At 40.8% G+C, this 21,962-nt stretch overlaps 1 protein-coding gene across 2 annotated transcripts; it reads left to right on the plus strand.

The window, feature by feature from the left end:
- The first annotated feature begins 798 nt into the window (after positions 1-798).
- QRFPR (pyroglutamylated RFamide peptide receptor) lies at positions 799-20,809 on the plus strand. 2 transcript variants are annotated; one of them, XM_063336547.1, is made up of 6 exons: positions 799-1,379; positions 12,648-12,806; positions 13,350-13,411; positions 14,188-14,423; positions 16,010-16,107; positions 18,066-20,809. In XM_063336547.1, exons 1-6 carry the CDS (start codon positions 1,040-1,042, stop codon positions 18,467-18,469), a joined length of 1,299 nt encoding a protein of 432 aa, XP_063192617.1. In that variant the 5' UTR covers positions 799-1,039; the 3' UTR covers positions 18,470-20,809. The 2 variants fall into 2 exon arrangements, with proteins under 2 accessions (XP_063192617.1, XP_063192619.1); XM_063336549.1 differs by having other exon boundaries at positions 16,063-16,107; positions 18,066-18,203.
- The last annotated feature ends 1,153 nt before the right edge of the window (positions 20,810-21,962 follow it).

Raw genomic sequence — 21,962 nt, forward strand, 5'->3', positions numbered from 1 at the left:
CTTAACTCCCATTATTATCCACATTTAAACTGCAGTGGCATTTTCTCGACTATTGTTGCAGCCAGTTAGCTAAGTGTGCCTTAGTAGCCTACGTAACCTTACCTAAGCAGCCTCGCCAGCTAGGCTGAGGGGAACGGGATTCTGTCAAACCTCCTCCAGCAAGAATGGTTATACTGTTGGTGAATGTCTGGCTGGGAACAGAACTTTCAGAAGCCTCCTGGCACCTCAGTGAGCTCAACAGCCAAAAGTTTGGAAAGTTGCTTTTCTGTTTTGAGCTTTGTCTCATCATCACGCGAAAGCCTGCGGCGGCGTTGGTGTGGAGGGGGCTGGAAGGGCAGATAAAATCCCCTCGCTGCCTTCTTTGGGCCGGGCACGGACCAGCTGCAGCGTGACCGGCTGTGGGCGGCCAAGCTTCCCCTCAGGCAGAAGGCCACGCACCTACTACACAGTCTTTTGTTGCTCTCTCAGCCTGATCCAAACGCGAGATAAGGCTGGCTGGCTAGTGCCAGCTCCCACCTGGGGCGTTTCCAGCCTCCGCTGGGGAGGCGCCCGCCGCGAAGGACGGCCCGCCGCCGCCGGGATCCGGTGGGGACGACGGGGTAAGGCTGTGAGGGGCGGCGGGCGCTCCCTCGGCCGTTTAACGGTCGTTGCGCTCCCTCGGCCGTTTAACGGCCGTCCCGCTCCACAGCGGCGGGGCCGAGGCGGGCCCGCTCTGCGCGCTGATTGGCTGCCGGCCAGCCCCCCCCCCCCCCCGCCCCTCCTGGCAGCCGGCGGAGGCTGCGGGCGGCGCCGCCGCTGCCGCCTCGAAGTTTGTCGGCTGGCGGAGCTGGTCGCGCTGTCGCTGCCCCGGTCCCCTCCCGTGGGGCTGGTCCCGGCTCTGCGCCCACCCTGCCTCCGCTTCTCTGCGCCGGGTCCGGTCCGGTTCCTTCGCCGCGCGCCCCGGTATGAGCGGCGGGGCGGGGATGGCGGGGCGTGGGCGGTGGCGGCGCCGCCGCCGCTGAGGGGGCTCGACGTGGGGGGGAGCGGGGAGGACGGCGCCATGCGGTCCCTGAACATCACCCCGGAGCAGTTCGCGCAGCTCCTGCGGGACAACAACGTGACGCGGGAGCAGTTCATCGCCCTCTACGGGCTGCAGCCGCTGGTGTACATCCCGGAGCTGCCGGGGCGCACCAAGGTAGCCTTCGTCCTCATCTGCGTGCTCATCTTCGCCCTGGCGCTCTTCGGCAACTGCCTGGTGCTCTACGTGGTGACCCGCAGCAAAGCCATGAGGACCGTCACCAACATCTTCATCTGCTCCCTGGCGCTCAGCGACCTCCTCATCGCCTTCTTCTGCGTCCCCTTCACCATGCTGCAGAACATCTCCTCCAACTGGCTCGGAGGTGGGGGCCGGGGCCGGGGCGGGCAGTCCCGGGCCGTTACGGGCTCGGACGTCGCTGGAGGGAGGTGGGGAGGCGGCGGACGAGTAGGCGCTGCGGTGGGACACCGTGAGGGACCCCCGGCTCCCTTCCTCCCGCACCCCTGTGAAGGGACCCCGAGGGCTGTGGGCTGTCCCCGCGGTGATCCTCGGGCAGCCTCGGCCGTCGGGGCCTGTCCTCCCGCTGAGGAGGAGGAGGAGGAGGGAGGGGGCTGCTGTCCTCCCTGAGGGCAGCGTTATTCCCGCGTACCCCTGCGGAGCGTTTTGTGCTTAAACTCTTGGGTGAAAACCTGAAACCTCTGCTCTCCCTGGTCGCGTTCAGGGGTTCGTGGTCCTTTATCGCAGGACTGGGGTGCTGTCTCCGCGTGTAGCCAGCTGCTTCTCCTTGGAGTGAAATAATGGCCCCGCCACTCCCTCAGGTTACGTTAAACCTAGTGTACTTTCATGCACTTGTGTTAAAAGTCGGGGTATGTGTGTGTGGGAAACTATATATCGTGTGGTGCTGATGAGATAGTCTTGCGGCGCTTTCTCTTTTTTTCCTCTAAGTAATTGTAATAAATAGCCAGATCCCTTAAACAGAAATGGCACTTATTTTATTATAGGGACAAAGTCAATAAAGCAAAAGCACAGCGCTGGGTGCATGACTCAAGTCAGAGGCACACCAGCTAACACTTTAACCATGTCTTATATACATTCAATATTGCATACGTATTCACTATTTTAGACAGAGTAATTGTTTATAATGATTGATTATTATTAGTCCTTTTTCTTTTTGTGTGTTTCCTTCTGAATTGTTTCTGAGGATCAATGATCTTCAGTTCCCTTTTCCCATGCATCTGTTTCCTTCTGGTAGGATCAGCTCCCTTTTCCCATGCATGTGTTTCCTTCTGGTAGGATCGATTATCATCAACTCCCTTCTCCTGTGTATCTGTTTCCTTCTGTTAATCACTTGTGGAGTCTTTTGGAGAAGTTCTCTTTTGTTTCTCTCGGTTGTTTTTCTTCATGATGTTTTTCTTCATAGTTGCTGTTAGTTGTTATCTTTGAGGTTTCTCATGTTTCCTAATTTACTAAAGGTTAGTTATCCTTATAAGTCAAAGATTTATAGCCTTATTATTATGGCGAAAGCCAACAATACCTTCACTATTTTTCACAGTAATGAAATCTGTCTGGCAAGTGAAATATCAGTCTTTAGTCAGCCTAAGTTCCTCTGACAGCGGTCGACTCCGAGTCAGACCTCTTTAACCTTTCGTGAGGAAAAAGAACGCGTCCTTGGAGAAATAGGGGAGTGAGACAACACGCAGAAATTATGTTGAAATGATGCATTATTTTCAAGATATGCTTGGGAATTACGTTGTATTTCTGTAGGTGTGAAGGACCTTTGGGCAAGCCTCCCTGATGCTTAGAAAGAATTATTATTTTTTTCTTTTTTATGCATCCTAGTTCCAATGTAGTAAAGTAACAAAAAGCCCAAAAGTGAAGCAGCACTGCAAATGGTATTTATCTTCCTTTTCTTGGTCTTAAAACAGTGTTTGACAATTATAAGTGGAAAAATAAGAGGGATGGTTTTGCAGCAAGTAGCAGACATCTTGTACAACCACAAATTGAAATATTTTTCGGAATATTTCAATAGGAACAGAAAAGATGTTCATAAAGTGACACGATTATGTTTCAATTTTCAAGGCTTCCTGTGCTTCTATTGTTGGGAGACAGTGAAGGTTACCTTCAGAACATGGAGATTTAATTCCAGTACATCCCAGGGACTAGAATGTAGGATGGGAATGGACAGGTCAGAGGAGATTTGAAAAGCACACGGATACCTAACCCAGTGAAAAATGGGCTTTATTTTTATCTGAAAAAGAGGAACTTAGTGGGGGAAGTGATGAATACAAAACTTCACGGGCTACTGATAGTAAGGACAACTGTTTTATTTTCTTACGAGCTGTCTTTGGGGGAGGTAACCACTGTTTTAAGACAGTACAGATGTTGAACCCGAAAACTAATAAGGATGTGTAAATAAAAATAATGGAATAAATTGATAGCTATACTGCTCTGCCTTCCTTTTGACTACTGTAGTTCCAGTTCTCCTTCCTCAGAAAAGAATATAGTAGAAAGTTACTGGTGGTATCAAAAGATCTCAAAGGGGAGAGGACTGAATTGAGTAGCTTTCCCTAATGACAGCAGATGTGATTATTCTCACTTCTAAGACCCTGGTCTGTCAGGGGGACCACGCATCTGACCAGAGTGAACTAAAAGTTGGGTGGGATGAAGCCTCCAGCTGAGGTGAACTACAGCAGATATGGCACAGGCATATGGAACGGTATGGGGCAAGTACGTATGTTTGCATTTACCTTCTGTTACTGAGGACGCTTGACAAAAATCTAGAAGTAGTGAGTGTAAACGGTTGCAACAAATACCTTCAGGTATTCAGTAGTTGGATGCTTTAAAGTATACTATTTTGTGGGTTTTACTGTACTTTTTGTCTACCTTTTTTGCTGTGCTAGAGCATCTTCAATGCAAGTGGATCCATAGGTCACATTGATTTTGATAGCAGCCTTTATGGTCCTGGTAAGATAATTAGCTTTAACTAACACAGTATTGGGAGGACATAATAAGTAACATGACTGATGGCTGTTACCCTTCACTGTTGGGGGGGGCGTGTGTGGCGGGGGGTGGGGCAGTAAAATGAGGTGTAAACTGATGGTATCCCAAGGATATCTAATTCCTGAGGTTTACAAATCTGAGCCTGCCAGTCTGGGAGGAGTCTTTTTCTTGCTAGCTTTACTGGTTTAATTTTCCTTTTGCTTTTCATTTTGTAGTCTGAAAAAGCTTATTCTCATCCACCTTAATTCAACACCTCAGAGCAGTGCAAGCTCCACGTCTGTTAAGAAAAAGGTGATTCGACTATGGAATATATCCCTGCTGGAAAAAGCGGTGCGTCCTGAGACACTTGATGCTAGAATTATCTTTGGGTTTCTGAGCGTTTAGTCACTTTATATCTTGATTTAGCTGTACTTGCATCACTAAAACAAGCATCTGTACTAGGTGATGTGAACTGAGATTAGTGTATTTTGTACTTGTCTTTGATTTGGAACTGGTTCTTTTTTTCTATGCTTCTGTGTTTGTGTTTCTTTCTCTTCTTTTCCCCTTCAGAAACCCAGAGTAGAACGTGAGAGGTGAGGGGAAAACTGCAAATGCTGTGTATTGTAGAGGCAGAATATACAAACATAAGAACAGCCACAGTTTCAGAGTAGCTGTTATCTTTTAAGATGTTATGGGAAGCTATCGGAAAGGACCCTTTTGGCCTTCCTAAAGTGAAGGGTGAAGCACTTTCACCCCAAAGGGTTCCAGGTGTGTGTAGTTTACAATAGGACTCCAAGGAGAATGTTGATAGCTGGTGATGTTAGGTAATTCAAATTGTGGATGGTAAAGTGGCTCCTCTAATAGGTAGTGTTATACAGAATTCTTTAGAAACAGAAGATTTCTCATGTTCGTTGCATTACACTTATCAGAACTTAATTCAGGACAGACATGGGAAAAACTAAAGCACTGGCATGACTTTTTTCTACTGTAGCAGCACCATATTGACCAAAACTGGGTGAATTGGTCTCACTTTTGATTCTCTGATCTCTTAAGAAACTGTATAGCTGTGTGAAACTCTAATAGTGACAGTATATTATTTTATTTCTGAATTTATACTTTGCAACTAAAATGACTGTAATTTCTAGGGGAACTTTTAATAAAAATCCTGCAATATAATTGCTCTCTAATGCGGAAGATACTGCAGAAGAAAATGAAAATTGTGGCTTTGGCATCAATAAACACTGGGACCGTATTTATTGGTAAGAGGAAAATAAAATGCGAACTTGAGTAAGGGGTAAATTGGTGCATAAAGCAGAGGTAGTCTTGGTGCAAACAAGCAATTGAGGATTTGCTCTCATCGTAGGTAGGAGGCAGCAGTGGTGGTCTCATTGTCATACTGATGGCAGCTTTGTTAAAAATAAATTTGGGCTTTCGCTGCTGGGCCAAATATTTACAGAATCACTTTATTTTCTGAGACTGTTTAGTTAGCTGAGTAACAGCAATATCTTTACAGAACTGCCTGGAGCATCCGGTCAATTACTTTTAATGTTGTGTAATATAATAGCCCTGGCAAAAGAGAAAGGCAAAACATCAGGTGATGGTAGACCTAGCACTATGCTACATCTTTGTTAGTGAATTTTGCATCTTACCAGATAGCATATGTGTTCTCAAGACAGGTGTCAGAGGGTGGCTTTTTCTGTCGTTTAGAGTGGAATGAATCATCTGAGGCACTATTTGAACACACGGCAGCATTTGAGATGCCCTTGTATATCTTGCCTGGCCTCCAGCTGCCACTCAGGAGCCGGGGTGAGCTGCTGTCATATCTGGTGCTCCTTAATATGGCAGTTTCCTCTTCTCTAAAGGCTTGGTTGAAAACCAAGTGGCATCTTATACCCAGTTGAGTATTTAGGGTGTTTTCTGTTCTTTACCAAACATCTTGTATGAAGCAGTGTGTTAACCTTACTTACAACTTTCCTGTATGAGAATGCATAAACATTCCTTACTGACGGATTAAAATTCAATCTTAGCAATGAAAATCACTGGGCCTTTTGTGTCTGTTATTCTTGGATACCTCTGTAAAATCTCATTTCTGTTCTTCAGTGAGACATTTGAAATTTCTTCACTCTGAATTGCTTCTGGAATGTTCTTTGATACTGAAGAGTTTCCAAATACTCTCAAACTCTGCTGACGTGCTATTAGGGTTAGTACTGGACAGTAACGCTGGACGTGAGAGATACAGTTATTTGAATGTTCAGTTTCAAAGCTTTTTTTAACCTTTCCAATTTAAGTTGTCTAGACTTGCTGTAAATCCAGTTGGGGCAAAAGAGCACTCCGCATTTGCCTCCTGCGGTGTGAGAGGTTATGGCTCAGGATTGATCTGCTTCCATAAGAGCAGAATGATTTTTGTAGTTCTGTCTGTAATGGTGAAAACTTGCCTTATCCTTCATTTTCCATGTCCTGCTATTGTGTATTTTGGGGTATTTGCTTGTGAGTAGGGTCAGGAATAAAATTCTTTATGAAAATGGTTTGAGAAAGGCGTATATGGTGAATGCCTCAGTAAAGGAAATAATAGGGGCTTTTTTATATATAATATGTTGGCAGGGTGTTTTGCTTAAAAGCAGCAAAACAATGCTGATAAAAGGAAACTTATTCTACTCACATGTTTGGTATAGGGAATTTGTTACTGCAAGTTCTGCAGTCAGTAATTAGTGTAAATATTAAACACAATGACTGACAGGAAATATTTGCTGTTGCATTAACTGGGCAAAGAAATAAGGCAAGTTTTAGCATGCGGATGGATTGGTTACTGTTTCATGTGAGGTGGTGTTGATGTCCTTTTTCTGGGTAAAAATAGCTGGGAATCTCTGCCTTGCATCGAGTGAACAGGACTGTTTGCCATGTCCTATTTTGTTCCCTGCTAGCGAGTCCCCTTTCTTTCTTCAGAAGAGATGTGGATCTCTAACCTCTATCCCTGACAAAAATACCCACCTGTACTACTCATTGTTTGTACCACGATTGCAGACAGTATTTTACTGCGGTAGTTTTGTGTTCTAGTAGGAGTGCTGTGCTGCACAGCTATCCTTCATCTTTACATATTTGTATTTGTTTTTACTCACCGATTGCTGCATTTTGAAACAAGCTGCTGATCTGAATTTGCCTGAGGACCGTGGCGCCCATTTCAGCGGCTTTGTAAACCCAGAGGCAGAGTAGCTGCATGTGAGCCTTGGAGAGGGAAGGGGAAAGGAGGGTAGACAGTGTGAATACCTTGGTCAGCTGGCCCAAGGTTTGTGGTTGATACTTTCAAATTGCAGGATAGAGGTGTGGACTCCGTCTTGCATCGATTAAATTAACTATAGGGTATTTGAGGTGCATGTTCTTAATTCCATGGGCTCATGCTATACTGTTTTCTCAGCTGCTGTAGTTGACTGTAAATAGACTTAAACTACCACAGGTCCACTACCAAGTTGTACACACGTGCTTTTTCCTTAGGCAGATGTATGTATAATGCTCTTTATCCTCTATATAGGGTAACGTGTGAGAGATTTGCGCATTGTGGATGGTAAACTACTAAGGATGCAAAATGCCTGTATACCCAAGAATCCATCTAAAACAATGCATTGCACAAGTATGAAAGACCCTTAAGGATATCATCTGTATGATGATGACTGGCTTGTTTTCTGCCCTGAAGTTACAAAGTATAAGAAAAGTTACCTTGCTTGCATCGAATGAACAAGCTGTGATACAGATTTTTAGTGCAAGGGCTTGGTCAACAACATTTTAACAGAAGAAGGAACAACTTAACTTTTATCAGAGAATGGTTTTAGGAGTTCGCCTTTGTTACCCTAATAAAAGAAAAAACTGGTCTTTTAAATGGTTGATGAAATGGCTAAATGATAGTTACAGGCACGACATCTGATAATGAAGACTTGTTTAAGGGAATATACCATTTATATTTGCAGCCTTCTGAATATGTTATCGTTGGGGAAAACTAACCATTGCTCATATAATCTATGCAGTTGCTAGGACTGCATAAGGAATACTTTTGGGAACCTCTCAGCTCCTTGAGAAAGAGAAGCAATTTGTTATTTTAATTCCCAGTATTCCTCTGCAAGTGATTTTCTTTCCCAACTGGAAATTGTCAGCATTAAATGCTGCAGTGCTGTCTTCACTAACAATCTATTGGAAGTATTTGCTGAAAGCCTTAGAAATCGGTAGACAGTTAAACATTTTGATACATATTTAAGACATTAGGTAAAGTATTTATTATTTAATATATTCAAAAAAGTCACACATTTCTGTACTGGGAGGGTGTAAGTGGAAAATGAGCATGCAAAAAAGGAGATAATTTTTCCGCAAGTCTTTCCAACAGAAAAAAAAATTTCTAAAGAGCTTTTAGAAAGTCTTTGAAAAATACTAATCAGATTCTTTCTGATTTAGGCATGTTAGATGCCTAAAACTACTTCATAGATTGCAAAAGAACTGAAGCAAAATTCTGTTCTGAAAGATTCAGCATAGCCACAGCCGGGGAAAAAAAAAAAGTGAACCAGAATCTGAAAAATAGACTAAAGTGTTCCCAGTGCCTAGTTTTAGCACAAGAAGGCTTCAGTGCTGGGATCATATCAGAATGCTTAATGTCCTGGAGCTGTGTTTATCTCTGCATTTGGAAGAATTACATGGGTGTTATGTATTTTGTGCAGTATAGTATAAAAACATCCCAGGTGTCTCAAAGACCTGGAATAAGTCTAGCTGTGTGTTTTGCATTGGGAAGCAGAAAGTAGCACTCTTTTTTTCCCCAGGCTCCACCTGTCTAGAGTTTGGCTCATTTAATGTTCATTAATGACCTCAGGTGTGGTGTCCACACAAATTCTGGAGTCAGGGTCAAGAATTTAAGCTTCAGTTTAAGTGAGGATCCAGCCAGACTATTCATAGGAATCAAACTAAACATCGTTCTCAAGAGTAAGTCGGTGATTGCATTAATCCTGGATTTTTAACGTTATGTCACGATTCTGATTTAGGGGCAGGGGAAATGCCTTTTGTTCTGAAAGTGGCTGGTTAACTCAAGGACGGGATACACATAAGCAGGCAACAGAAGAGGAATTTCTGTTTGGAAGTCACTCTCACTTTTTAATCCTCTATATTGTATTTACTGTGTGATCTATCGTTGTGAAGCCTGAGAGGGAATCTAATTTGGGTCAATTAACAGCAATACATAGGGAAGCAGAGTGGTCCATGCAGGCTGTTTTATCTCCTGAGAGTGGGTAACTAGGACCGGGAGCACAAGGATGTGAGGGTTACTGTGTTGGGTGGGCTTTAGCTGCAAAATCCTGCTGGAACTGTATATTCTGCCTGCTTTTTTTTTTTTTTTTTGCCTGCTTTTATTGCATTTCTCTTCATTGGAAGAAGAGACAAATGATGATTTTGATTTGTTTTCAATGATTTAAAGGCTGTAGAGGCTTAAGAGAAACAATTAGCAGGAACAGAACACGATTGTCAGCTTGGGAAAGAAGTGAATGATTGAGCTCGTCTTAAATTCTTTCACTTGATACTGAAGGTGGCTTTAGTAATTAATGATTTAAGTCAAATAATCAGCTAAGAAACATTTGGTTTATATAAATTTTCATGTTGTTTGGAATCTGCACTTCATAGATATTTCACATTTGAATGATTAACTGGAAAAATGTAACCCCTTTCTAGAAAAATATCTGTGTAATTAGAGATAGTTCTTTTATAAGGTAGGAGACTACTTTTTGGTAAGTAAGAGGACATTTTAAATGTAGCACTGGCCCCCTTTTCCCCCCTTCCCTTGTTCAGTGATTATAGCATTCAATCAATTTAAGGGACGAAAGAAGAGTTGCACCATCTGTGTTTTGGGAAGGCTTAGATCTAAACCAAAATGTGTGCTAGGTGGCTTGGAGCAGGTGTTTCTATTTCACCCAGCTGTGTCTAAGGAAAAACATCCTGCTCTTTCACATTTCTGGAAGTGCTACTGTCACTCCTCATTCAGCTCAGTAGGATCGATCTGTAGACATTATGTAAATTCTTCCTTTTATTACCTTTTTAATGGTTAGTTTTATATAGCTTAGGTGACAAGTCATTCTGCACTTGTCTTCAAAGAGATGAAATAAGGAGTTTCTGTAGGCTTTTCTCTTGGGGGTTCAGCTAAAGGCATAGTGGTAGCCCGTGCTCTTTGACAGTGTGGTGTTTGGAAAGAAATTGAGAAGATATCAGTAAAAGGCAATGAAAATCTGGGACTTACTACCTGATAAACTCAGGTATTCTGTTTGCTCTTTGAATAGTTGGGCACAAGCTCCAAATTCTACCAGACTCATATAACTTCAGTGAAAGTGGCTGTCTCATTTTGTTAAGTAGAGTGATAGGAGTCATACTTCTTTGCTTCCTAAGAATACCCTGGAATGCTGGGACTTCAGTGAAGGAATAGTGCATTACAGGCAAACCCCTATAAGCGGAGTATAGTTGAAGTGGACTTAACTTTATTTAACTCTGACTTTTTTCAAAGTATAAGAAACAGCATGTGGTGAAAGGTGGGGTTTTTTTGCCACAGCTCCAGCACTCAAACTCATTTCTTTAGTGAAACAAGAACTTAAACATTTCTTTCATGTACAAATTTTGCTTTTCTGTTCACGTTATTTGTATCAGGAGTCACTGCTACCTTAGTCAGCAAAGAAAAAACTTGAAACCGATAGTGGAAACTTTCCTTTTGATTCAAAGGAGTAGGATTTGTCTGAAGATAATTTTCTCTGCTTTACACCCGGCAGTAAGCCAGAGATTGTGTCTCATAGCCGCCTCTTTGGTTGTGTTCAACATTGGCCATGTGCAAAGAAGGTGTGATTTGAGCTTGCTTTTTGCCATCTCACTACAGAAGTTTCAACTCACTGGTTGAAGAACTAAAAATTTAAGGGATCTGGTGCTTATATATGTAACACACTGTACTGGGTATAGTGAGAAACTGATGAGATGCTGAGTTAATAAGATATTTGCTGTGTTTCATGAGGCATTTACTTCGTGTGTACTGAAGCCAAGGAAGAAGTGAGGGGAATTTTATTGTATAAATTGTAGTTGATGCCAGCTGCCGAGATGTCTTGTCTTGCTCTTTCTTACACCCTGGCAAAATACATGCTAAATGAGAAACAGACGTGCAGCCCAGTGCATCTTCCTCCATGCAGTTCCTACTGACCGTGCTAAAATTTCATTCACATAGCTTGAAATTGGGCTACGTGGTATATTTTTAGTCTATTTTCAGCCAGATCCGTGTGCATGTTATGGTGTTGCTGGTGTTGAATAGGTACTTGACTTCCATCCTTTGCCCCCCTGTCCTCCCCTTCCTTTTTTGGAGCCACAGAGAAAGTGATTTTTGGGGTAGTTAGAATTGATAAGACTAGTAGCAAACCTGTTCCTTCTTGTAAGATGCGGTGGCTTTTAGCCTGGCCTAGCAGATAGAAGTTTCCTTTTTCCTTGTGCCCTTCTTGGAGGGCAGGATTAAGTTTTGATAGTTTCCTGTTTGTTTTCTTTCTGTTTTCTATGCTTTTATTGCTTAAGATGTACATAGCATTTTAAAGCTTGACTTACAATTGGATCAGGTATTCCTTTGGCTATTTTGAGTTTATGGATTATAGCTGGGTAAAGTATAATCAATGATTAAGTCAGGTAAATAACCTCAGCTGTTGCTGAAATGAAGAGCTGATATTGAACTGTAAGAATGTGAGAGAACTGCGAGAATGAGGGCATACAAAATTATCTTGGGGTCAGAAATATGGTCAGAAAGTGAGTAAATGAGATGTGGTTTGGGAAAGGCGTTAACATAAGGTTTTTGAGAGAGTAATTTACACCACAGTTTCTGAGATGGTTGCGACTTGAGGATGAGTAATGGAGAATGACTAATACGTTAAGAGTTGAATGTGTACTTTTGGGAAGCTATAGCAGCAATGAAATCTAAAGATCTGAGCTAGCTGTGCATAAATGCTCACAGTGGGAACCTATGCAACTGAAAACGCAGTCAGGAAATTGCATTTAATTTGGACAGTGTCATTAACATAATGTGTTAATTAGGAAAGTGGAAGACTTGGAAAATGGAAAGATGATGAAGAGGTTTAATTTCTCCTCTTAGATTACACCTTTTAGAGGACTCTCGTATATATATCGTTTGGCAGAATGATGCATTAAGTGCCAAAGTATACAAATAGAGTGGTATTTCAATAAGAAAATGGAATGTATTTGCAACAGCAGAAAAGGTAAACTTTTAAACAGGTAACACTAAGACCTTCATGAAACTGGAGAGTAATCTGCCAAGATAAAATGATAATAAGTATCCCTGTAACTTTGCACGTTTGAAAACAAATGATGGAAGACTTGGTCAAAAGTGATATAGGAATAAGTCTCAGACTAATACAGAGCAAGCAGATGTGTCCTTAGAAGTCCAGGTTTTGCAGATGTAGTGTGTACAATAGAAGAATGACTACTGAAAGTGTATTTGATGAAGAGCTTAAATAGGTGACTTAGCAGTTTAAGTGTTAAAATAAATCCAAGAATATTAGTATATTCTTTTTGTACAATAGTACTTTAGCGATGAAGTCTAGTATTAATAGCTCTTTCATGAACTGCAACAGTTGCATACCTTACTTTCTGACTATTGCAGGTGCCTTCGCTTGCAAGATGGTACCGTTTGTTCAATCCACTGCTATTGTAACTGAGATTCTTACAATGACCTGCATTGCTGTGGAAAGACACCAGGGAATTGTGCATCCACTAAAAATGAAATGGCAGTACACCAATAAAAGAGCTTTCACGATGCTTGGTAAGATTTTAGGCATCTCCAGTAATCATGTGTATAGAGAAATAATCTTCAGTGTAGATGGCAAGATGGCATGACAGAACAGAAGGTACTGATATGACCAGTGATTCAGAGGTAGAGTTAATGATAAGTCTGGTAACATTTCTAAAATAGTTCAAGGATAGTGCCTATATGTATAATAATTACTAGCCAAAACCCTGACAATAAACTTAAAATCTGAAATCAAAGATTTACTTAACCAAGACTGTGATAAACCTTTGGCAGCCTTTGCTTTCCTTCCAACATACATAATGCTGCTCATGAAAATTAGTTGCCTTTACACTTAAATACCAATAAGTGAAGGTAGTTTGAGAGAAAGAAAACTGATAACAAAAGAGCTTGCTGTTATTGATGTGACTGTTGACTGATATGCCTCTTATAGAAAACTTTGTTCTTTATTTAAATTGTCTGCTTTGCCTGACTTTTGAAGATGAAGCTGTTAAACTGTTCATACCAAAAATTATGTTGCTTGTTTTACAAAGTATTAAAAAATGTATTTGTTTACAGGTATAGTCTGGTTGCTGGCAGTTATTGTTGGGTCACCTATGTGGCATGTGCAACGGCTTGAGGTATGTTAGGTGAAATGGGGATTTACGTTTTAGTATTTATACATTCTGTCCTTGCTGCATCTTTTTGTGCATTTAGCAATGAAATTGAATGAACTCCTAAGAAATGAGAGCGGGAGAAGAGAAATGGAGTTTTGGTTCTGTGTGCCAGCATGAGAAAGGCTAATCATTAGGGCTTGCATGCACTGGAAGAAGGACTACCAGCAGGGACTAGTCATGTTTACCCTCCCCAATTATGTCAAACAGCAGTAATTACATCTATGACTTCTAGTGTGGTTTCTTTTTGGTATATAGGTGCACTGGCACACAGCAGCGTAGGGCTTAGATTACTGTGGCAGGATGACATGGTGTTCCCCGAGATTTGGAAGAACTGTAATTACTTGAAAATGTAATTAGCTGTACATTTGTCAGAATCTGCTTCTTGTGAGTCTGAATGTTAACAAATCTTTTTTTTTTTTAAGTGACTTAATATGTGAGGTTTCTGTACACTCATCTTTACTTGTGAAATGAATAGCCAAGGTCTCCTTTCAAAATCCTTGGTAAAAAAAAAAAAAAAATTATGAGGAAGAGTGCAAATCAGAGCCTCTCCTGACCTCTGTTTGTCAACTTGGATCAACCCAACACTTGCTGTGTAAAAGTGCTTGGAAGAACTTTGTCACTTTGAAAAGTCTCTGTTGAATTTTGGTTGTTGCATTAAGAGCAAGGAATATTTGAATGTGCTTGGTTTTTATACTTGGGGTAAACACTGTAGTGACTCATCTCCTTTACACTTGTTACAGGTTAAATATGACTTTCTGTATGAAAAAGTGTATGTTTGTTGCTTGGAAGAATGGGCCAGTCCGATTTATCAGAAGATATATACGACCTTTATTCTTGTTATACTCTTCCTTCTTCCGTTGATGTTGATGCTTTTTTTGTACACTAAAATTGGCTATGAACTCTGGATTAAGAAACGAGTGGGAGATGCTTCAGTTCTTCAAACCATTCATGGGAGTGAAATGTCAAAAATATCAAGGTTTGTAAAGTAAAATACAGTTAATACAGTTGGAACTTTGACTTCTAGAAAGCTTTTTTTTTTTTTCTGACAGTTGTTGAAAACCAGTGCAAAAGAATAAATAAATCTGTCTTTCCTTATCTGTTGGGAAGTCTACAAGCATAGACCAGATTTTTAAAGCTAACTAGTTATTTAACACTTAGACATGCAATTTAAGGCAACTTAAACAGATTGTTTTCTTCAAAGTATAGTGTAGCCACACCTTAGAAGTCAAGCTCTTTCAATAAATCTCGTATTATACATTGTGAAATTCTTGTTTTTAAAAGGTGCAGGCCATGAGTTAGAAGATGAGTTGGGAAAAATGCTGCTACGTTATTTCCATATGTTCTATGGAAAGTTCTTTATATAATTCTGAGACTGTGAACACTGCTTTATGATCCTGTTATAAGTTAAATTTGCATACAGGGAAAAATATCAGAATTCATTTAAAAACTATTTTAGTGCTTCCGAAGAGTTTTCAGTGTTCTCAGATGTGTTTGTGTGAGACTACCCAGATGTTAATGCTCTATCTGAAAAGTTATGAAAATCATTAATTATCAACTTCGTTATTTAGCACTAAATATGGGCTACCCCTAATATTGCCTTGTGTTTTTTCTTCCTTTCATTTGGCAAATTGACCTGTTGCCTGATGTGCTAGAAACCTCTAACAGTTCTGCTCAATAAGGAGAGTATCACCTTAAGTATCGACTCTAAGGAGAATACTGACAAGCAGCTGAAAGATAAATGATTCCTTAGACATTTGTCTAACAAAGTGCCTAAGGAAGCGGATCCTTGTAAGTCAAAACTGAAAGAGGGTACAATCTCACAGGAGTGAAGGTGACATGTAATCTTCAGGCTATTCCTCAGCTTGTTTTCACACACTGGGGAGAAGATCCTGTAACTGCTACCTGTGAAGTGCTACTGCTTTAGCTTAAGTGAGATCCATCTTGGGATCTATAACCATAGTTATATGAATTATATATCAGTTTGGGGATAACAATAAATTCATGCATACCTTGAGTTCATGAGCTATTACAGTGGAGGCAGGGACCATATTTCTCTCTCTTATTCCAGCACTTTACCTCCTAGCAAAGGTTGAATGTTGCAGGCGTAGTTTCACTTACTGTCAAATTCTGTGTAATCAGGTGCTGCAGGTCAGTGCTCCCAGATCTAGGAAGAGATTCTTGTTTTTTGACCTATTAATGGAATTTCGTGTGCTTGTTTGTTTTTGTTTTTTTTCCTCCTCCTATCTCTTACTATTGCAATTGCATCTGCTTGAACAAAGTCAAAATGCCTTGCAAGAAATGCTAATGTCATTGCACCCTGCAGCTGCAAAGTGCATTGCCTTACCCCAAAAGAGAGAAATAAAAGGTGTTAATTGATGTGCTACATTTATATGATGCTGCATTTTTTGTTTCAAAGGGAATTGTGTACTTCTGAGCATTCTTCCAGGCTTTATTTGCATCTGCAACCATCAGAACACATTTACAGATCTAACTTGAAGCGACACATCTAACTACCAGTCAATTCTCAGTGATTCAGCATGGAATGTCTTGATGCAATTTCAGGAAGAAGAAGCGAGCAATTGTTATGATGGTCACAGTGGTGTTTCTCTTTGCAGTCTGTTGGGCCCCTTTCCATGTGATTCACATGATGATAGAATACAGTGAGTATCTGCCGTGTGTTATACAGTAAAACCTTTCTTAGTTTGTGGGTTTGGGCTTTTTTTTGTTTTGTTTTGTTTTAATAATGGAATTGCAGGTTGTGAAAAGCTAGTGCTGCTGCAGCATTCAGCTATAGAATTCCTTCTGCTAGCGAAGGTTAATGTTGTGCTTATAAATCCGGGATCACTGTCCCGGATACATAGCCAACAATGGATGAATTACTCTGTAGTCTATGAGTGATAGATCTGCAGTGCTCAGAGAAAATGGGTACATTTCAAAAACCCTCTTATCAGGTGTAGTGTTTGGGAGATACCTTATATCTGTGATATACTTGTTTGTCAGCCCGATCTCTTATTCACTGCTGTGTGAATAAAAAAATGAAAAAAGATAATCTTTGTGTCATGCTGTAGACCTTGCTGAACTTTGTTGCAGGGTGTGTGGGAGGGAACCCAAATTCTCTACCAGCTCTTTTAGAATGCAAGCTCTTTAGAAAGGCGATTGTCATCGCTTCTTAATTTGTACAGCACGTAATCCAGTCCTGAAAAGAAGGCTTCCTAGGCCTTACAAGACTCAAGAAAAAGGAAGACTTGACTATTAGGATAATGAGCATATCTCTGTAGATTCTTTTTCTTTCTATGTCTGTCATTCTACCCTTATTTGCTGAAAGGTCAAAAGTACCTGGCTGGAAGGTAAAAGTTATTTCCGAGTATAAAACCTCTTGAACAAGTAGCTTTTTGGTTCAAATTTAGTTCTAATTTAATGTGTGAAGACTTCTGCTTGCACCCACTTAAGCGGTCATACTCCTTTGAGTTGAACTGCTATGAAACAGTCACTTTACTTGCCCTGATTTTAATGAGGTAGACAATTTTAATGAGGAAATATAAATACTGGACAATACTGGACATCAAAGTGATAATACCCAATGAAGTCAGTTGAACTTTTTCAGTGTTCTGGACTGGATACTAGTTTGGAAATGCCCTGAAGTCTTGTTTTCTTTGCTTTTTGCTATTTGCCCCATTCTGTGGGGTCTTGCACTGTTCATCTCCCATCTCCTGCATGGGTACTGGGATAAGCACGTAGGACTATGCAGCAGGCTACGTGTAGGAAGAAGGGGAAGTTTTCAGTAGTTGTTGTACTCTGCTTGCCAAAGGCAGCAGCTGTTTCTTTGTCTTTAATCACAAATAAGGTTGTAGCAGATAAATCAGCAGTCCTGCAGCCAGTCAGCTGAACCAAAATGATGTTTATGCCTGGGCAGAATCAGAAGTTGTAACTATTAAAATTGTTTGGGTTGTGTACCATGTGAGGGTTGCCCATAACACTCCCATGAACTGTTTGCTCTCTTTTTCATTGCCAATTTCAGGAATTATTTCAGTTGCAACAAGGTCTTTATTTTGCTTGCCATGTAAACTTCTGTAGTGCTTATCCAAAGTTTGGTTGCTGAGTATTTGATTTCAAGGAATTCAGTCCTCTGAGATCTCAAGGATTGAAGAGTGAGAGATGTGACGAAGAAGATGCATTTTTACTTCCGTGAGCTGATCTGTGTAAGCACAGAGAAGGAAGCCGTGTGTAGTCAGTGACAAGGCAGGGATTGGTGTTAAAGTACTTAAACACTTGATATGAACACGAAACTCAGAGCCAGAACAAAAACTTGAATAAACAAGGCCTATACTTGCAGACTGGATGCTTTCTGTCGCTTGGCCAACAGGCAAGTTTTTTGGCTTGTAAATCACCTCTTTCGAATGACACTGTCCTTATTTACATATACACAAAGCAGGGCAGTGTGGCAGATCTTGGTATTTCCTTGCTGATGGAAACCCTGTTGCTAGTATTAAGAACCTCCAGCACGGTCTTTTGTTGATTTTAAACAAAAGCTTCTAATGCTAGACTGGATACAAATAGGCTAAGTAGTAGGCATTTATGCCATTCTCTGCTTACAGCGTATTTCCTTTTTCCTTTCCAGGTAATTTTGAAAAGGAGTATGATGATGTGACAGTCAAAATGATCTTTGCAATTGTCCAGATTATTGGATTCTTCAATTCCATTTGCAACCCTATTGTGTATGCCTTCATGAACGAAAACTTCAAGAAAAATTTTTTGTCTGCCATCTGCTTCTGCATTGTCAAAGAAAATGCATCACCAACCAGGCAACTTGGGAACTCGGGGATTACTATGAGGCGGCAAAAGGCAAGCGTTTCTCAAAGAGATCCCATTGACTCGGACGAAGCCAGGAGGGAGGCATTCAGCGATGGCAACATTGAAGTCAAGTTCTGTGATCAGCCATCTTCAAAAAGGAATTTGAAAAGGCACCTTGCTTTATTCAGCTCTGAGCTTACTGTGCATTCTGCATTAGGAAATGAACAGTAGCATCACAAAGGTTTTGAGAATGGGAAAAACATTCTCTTTTATGATAACTTTGAATAAGCCATTTAAAATAGTTTTCTACTTTGCTTGCTGAAATGAGGGGGAAAATATTTTGTGAATTATTATAATGTTGGATTAACGGTTGAGAAAATGTAATATATTTTATTAAGGATGAGGAGCGAAACTTTGGAAAACAATATTATTGTATGATTTCCAGGGGGGAAAAAAAATAAAATTATTTCCTAGATAATTTAGGGCTTGTTTGCCCTCTGCCTTAGGTAAACCGAACAACTGTTGCTTTCTCTGTTTATTCAATATCTGGATGCTGGTACACTGTTGGACCATACACAGCTGAATGCCTGAAGACAGGAACTATGGAGAGAGTGCACGCTTTTTTTTTTGGGACAACTTGGAAATCTGACGGGTCTAATATTGTAACATCTGCTCTCTGTAGCTCTGAGGACCGAGGAGCTTCAGATCTTCTGAGTTCAGGAAAAATGCAGACTGAGATGCAATTCTATTTCGGGGGGGGGGAAAGAAAGAGCCATACATGAAAGAGCCAGCCAGAAATTGACTCTGAAGAGATTAAGATTTCAACATTGCATGCATGTTCAGATTTTGTTACCAGGAAGCATATTAGAAATTAACAATGCATGCATAATTAATGTGCTGGTTTTACAGGTTAACTCCTAGGTACAAATTTAAATGCCAGTGTACTGCCCTATAAAATGCATTGTTCTACTGAAAAATGTAGAAGCTGAAAAAGTTCTGCACAAGACTGGGCAGATGCTGGAGGTGTAGTCTATAGAGCAAGTACTGAGTTTAATTTAACAGTCATCCTTGGATATATGACTTACGGGTTGAAAGTGCGGTGTTGCCATTTTCTGGAGGGATACAAGGGCCAGATCCAGAGCCTGCTGGGACTCTACAGAAGACTTTCAATTCAATATCACCGTCTTTTGACCAGACGCTTTTCTGAAGACATGGACAAATTTTTCTGTCTCTCCATCATCTTCAAGGTGGATTTATTACTGTCTAAGATCAGGGCCAGTGTTGGGTTTTGTTTTTTTTTTTTTTTTAGGCTTCACAGTAAATTACAGGGTTGAAATCCATATAAACTCGAAAAATTTTTGCTCTTAGTAGGTCAAACTGAAAAATCGTAAAAGGATGCTTATAAATGTGGGACTGGGGAAAAAGTGTGATCTAGAACGGTACTCTGTGATCTGAGCCCATACACGAGGCTTTGAAATGCGTAATGTGCAACTCCAGCTGAGGCTAGGTTGGATCCTTTAACAGTCTGTGAAATGTCGGTGCTCTCTTCTTGCCTCACCTGCAGGGCCTTGGTGCTCCCTTGGCAGTAAATTTTAGGATTCGTTTACATTGCTGCTTTACGCTTCATTGTAAATGAGAACTTAGTCTAAATTGTCTTAGTATAAGTTGGAAGTAATCTCATTCTTCTTTAATGTTTACAAATTTCCATTGGATAAGGCATTCTGATGCTCATTTGTGACGTACTCTTTCTTTACATATATATTATTTGTATTGTATGTGATATGCTCCCATGCAATGACAGGGGAAGATTCCTGACTTGTCCTGACAGCGAGGAATTAAGAGCACTCCTATCTACATAAACGTTATGTATTAGATAAAATAACAATTTTGGAGAGCTGTGTCTGGGTAAAACAACACGAGTGAGATCAGGTTCTGCTTTAGACAATCGTGCAGACGTGGTTCTGTGCATTACCTTTGAAAAATGCCGTAAGCAACAGCAACAATATTTGCCTGCCATTACAACTGTGACTTCCTTTGAAGACTATTTCTGTCTTAGCTTGTCTTTCATTTTTGTAGACAGGAGTCTTGAACTAAAAGTTTTCTGCCCTGAAGAACAGGGGCTGGCGGTGGTTTATTATCTTAGTTTTATTCAGTTGGTGTGAAGTTTATCTGTCTGGTGATGAGAACACTGTGTTTTGACAGATCCTGTAACTGAAAAACAATTTATTTAAGTGTTTTATTTATTTGCACTGCTAACTTCAGTGACATATTTCAACAAATATTTAACAAGAACTTCCAAGTATTTGATGGTTTTGTTTTGTCTTATCTGTTTCTTCTATTGTCTCATAAAATGTTATGTCAATGAGTAACTGCTGTAGTATTGTGTTAATTTTTTCATTAAAATTCCTTTTTGGCATTGCTGGGGGTGTTTTGCACTGGGACCATCTGCTATAAATTTCATTCTTTGAGTCTGTCTTTGCTTAAAGATTAATGTAAGCTTATATGTGCTTTTTAGTGATTAAATTCCAGTTCTGTTACAAGCACCAGCTGTTAACTGTAATCCTGAGATGCGATTTAAAGGATTTTACACAATAAGGTGAGAAAGGGGGGGGGGGGAACTTCCAGTCTCTTGGTAGGAGAGAAGTGGTAAATATTTCAGCACAGATATATGTGGCTACAGTTAGATTAAATATAAACCAAACTGCTAAAGACGGTTCTCGTACTATCCTTAATAGTAACTGTATTTATTTGTGCATTTTTGACACAATAGTTTTCTCAGAGCCAGATAATCTTGTGAGAAGTCCTAGCTGCAGGGAATAGAAAACCCTTTATCGACTTAAGCAGAACCAAGATTTTACCCATGCGGTTTCGTTTTTTTTGTTTTGTTTTTTTTTAATCTGTCAGAGCTTCAGCTTTGATTTAACTAGCAAAACAAAATGTTCTATTGAATCGTGTCAATTGTCAGTCCCGGCTAGTAGCCTGTCTCTTGCGATGGCTCGTACCATGCATTTCTGAGCGCGTGGCTGTAACTGAATACCTCAAACCAGGGAAAGCAAGCACTGCTGTCCTCCCAGCTTGCCTGCTTATTCCCATTTTATATTAACAGAATTGCATGGTGAATGTCAGAAAAATATTCTGGCTAATGATTTTACTGATAACCACACTCATTTCCCTAAACTGAGAGTATTTCTCACAACCGTTGTGCTCTTTGAAGAAAAATGCTTCCTCAAAAAAGTTTCTTTCTAATATCTTAGCTATGAAACGCTTACAATTTCTTTGACTTTGATCAAATTAAAGAGAAACTTATTTTTTTCCTCAGCTGTAAGGGCCTAAGCCTTAAAGTTATGATGAGATGATGTCAGGAACTGACATGTGGATGGAGACGGGAGCCTGAAAGGACACGTTCAACTGAACAGAGACTCTGGAAATTTGAATGGACCAGGAAAAAGTGTCGGATGCGTGGTCTTGGTCAACTGAAATCAGAGAGTGTAAGCAAGGAAAACTGTGAGTAGAAGGCAGTGAGCCCCCTTGGGGGACTGAAACAAAACTGTCTCTTGCTAAAGCTAGTTTTCTCTGGTAGAATACCCAGAAGAAATCTGTTTGGAGCAAATGGTAGTGGCGGTACGGATTTGGAAGGGAGCATGCCCTAAACGTAGGGGAGATGTTGGAGGGAAAGGTGGACAAATGCTTGAAGGCTGATGACGTGAGCAAAGGGGAGATGGGC

This window comes from Chroicocephalus ridibundus, chromosome 5, assembly GCF_963924245.1.
Source record: "Chroicocephalus ridibundus chromosome 5, bChrRid1.1, whole genome shotgun sequence".
NCBI classification, from domain to species: domain Eukaryota; kingdom Metazoa; phylum Chordata; class Aves; order Charadriiformes; family Laridae; genus Chroicocephalus; species Chroicocephalus ridibundus.